Raw genomic sequence first — 2,221 nt, forward strand, 5'->3', positions numbered from 1 at the left:
ATTGGCTTTAGCCTTACCATACATCAAATGCATATCCGCATATTCCTCGTTACTGTAATGTTTCATTTTACTTACTGTACAATACTCGTACACAACTCCACGTCTCGAAAATGTTCAAAAACCACACTACGAACCGTTTTTACTACACAAGAAGTAAACAATAAAACTGGTGCTCAGCGCAGTGACGAGAATAAGCCTACATCCGAGTACAGGGACGATACTTTGAACGCTTGCAAACATTGTGTAACGTGTAACTGTAACATACTGTTTTCTTGTTCATTAGAAACAACTGCGCTTTTACCAAAGTATCTAATAACTTTTCTTAATGCTGTATTAGTAACTTTTTCTAATTAGGATGACGTTTACAAACAATCAAGTCAATATGGCTGATAACCAGAAATTCTAAATTATCTCGCAAATGGCTCGTTTGCGAACCCATGTTTACTAGGACTGTTTTGCTTCTAGTACCCTGTACTTAGAGCTGTTTCAATTTGGGCCAATAATTACGGTACACCCTGTATATTTAGGTATCTATTATACGCAATTCTGTTTTAGCTTTAGTTTTATTACAAATGACCGCTGCTTATCTGCAGCAGCAACAGAATAAGAGAATAAGAGAGCTCACTTGCATCAGATATACGAAATACTCAAAATTATTTTTATCAGATAAAGAACTCATAAAACTAGCGGTTATATTTTATTCTGAGACTTGTTGCATACTATTTTAGAATTCTGGCCCTTTTAAAGAAATTAGTAACTGTATTCTGCAAAAATATTTATTTTTATCATATAAGTATAAATACAAATATAGTTTTAAAATTATAAGTAAACAAGTTAATTTTGCAATTTCCATCTTTTTTAATCCCTTTTCAAAAAGGATCTTAAGCTAAATAATCTCCGATTATTATTATTGACAAACTTTATGTCTCATTTCTCGGCAAATCGTTTAATGAGCATTCCAGTTCATGGATACGCATATTAGAAGTGCTGTCGAAGAAGGTGCACCCATTGACGTCGAACTGACAAGACACCTTCATATCATTAGCCATCTCCTCCAGAGTGTAATTCCTTGATCCGTCTAAAGAGGCCTGGCACGTGGGACACTTCTGCAGTCGCGGCTTACATTCATTACAAAAGGTATGGCCAGTGACACAAGTGAATATCGGAGCAGTCATATAAGCCATGCAATAAGGGCAGCTGAGCGCTCTTCGAACGGCCTCCACGTTGCTTTGCGATGCAAATTTACCTTCGTTTCTATCTTCTTCCTCCGTCATCTGATCGGGATCTTCAGTGATAGTTTCATCAGCAATCATTTTTATGAAATATCTGAAGGAAAAGTCATATTTGTCATAAAAGTCAGGATGATACCAAAAAGTAAGTCAAGCCATTAACAACGACATTTTTGGAGCAAAGGTAATAAAACCACAATTAAAAAAATATTTTTGTTAATACCTATGTTGTTATAGGGGATCAATAGGCACTAGGTAGATATACTTTTTAAGATTCATATTTCAAAAGATAATGGAGCTGATTATTGAAAACTTATTTTACTTTGAATTTCTGGTATTTTGAAAAAGGAGCGCCTAGGTGTAAAATGGCATAAATAAGGCTTGACTTCTTTTTCTATTTTCTTCCTAAATCACATTATATACAAGGTGCTCCTTCCGTAAAAGGTAGCATCGTTGAATGGAAATATACCTGTTTAGATTAAGTTGCCTGTTTCTTTAAAGAGTTCTTTTGAAAAAAAAAAACAGTTTTTAAAATATTCCAACCATGTGATAAGAGTTTTTGAGGTAGCCGAAAATTAATATGATTGTTGCTATATACAGAATGGTCCCGAGGTAATGGGCCGAACTTACCTTAAGTTGATAGTTAAANATTAGAAGTGCTGTCGAAGAAGGTGCACCCATTGACGTCGAACTGACAAGACACCTTCATATCATTAGCCATCTCCTCCAGAGTGTAATTCCTTGGTCCGTCTAAAGAGGCCTGGCACGTGGGACACCTCTGCAGTAGCGGCTTACATTCATTACAAAAGGTATGGCCAGTGACACAAGTGAATATCGGAGCAGTCATATAAGCCATGCAGTAAGGGCAGCTGAGCGCTCTTCGAACGGCCTCCACGTTGCTTTGTGATGCAAATTTACCTTCGTTTCTATCTTCTTCTTCCGTCATCTGATCGGAATCTTCAGTGATAGTTTCATCAGCAATCATTTTTATG

At 36.3% G+C, this 2,221-nt stretch overlaps 1 protein-coding gene across 1 annotated transcript; it reads right to left on the reverse strand.

The window, feature by feature from the left end:
* Window positions 1–762: 762 nt before the first annotated feature.
* Window positions 763–2,215, reverse strand: LOC111692662 (E3 ubiquitin-protein ligase siah-1-like). Its single transcript, XM_023456745.1, has 2 exons — window positions 1,886–2,215; window positions 763–984 (listed from the first exon to the last, which is right to left on the reverse strand). Exons 1-2 carry the CDS (start codon window positions 2,212–2,214, stop codon window positions 921–923), a joined length of 393 nt encoding a protein of 130 aa, XP_023312513.1. The 5' UTR covers window position 2,215; the 3' UTR covers window positions 763–920.
* Window positions 2,216–2,221: the final 6 nt, after the last annotated feature.

The sequence above is a fragment of the Anoplophora glabripennis genome, unplaced genomic scaffold, assembly GCF_000390285.2.
Source record: "Anoplophora glabripennis isolate ALB-LARVAE unplaced genomic scaffold, Agla_2.0 scaffold2495, whole genome shotgun sequence".
In the NCBI taxonomy this organism is placed as follows: Eukaryota; Metazoa; Arthropoda; class Insecta; order Coleoptera; family Cerambycidae; genus Anoplophora; species Anoplophora glabripennis.

Excerpts from the sequence above, each read along its gene's own strand:
- LOC111692662 (XM_023456745.1), bottom strand. The coding sequence starts at position 2,214 with ATGATTGCTGATGAAACTATCACTGAAGATTCCGATCAGATGACGGAA.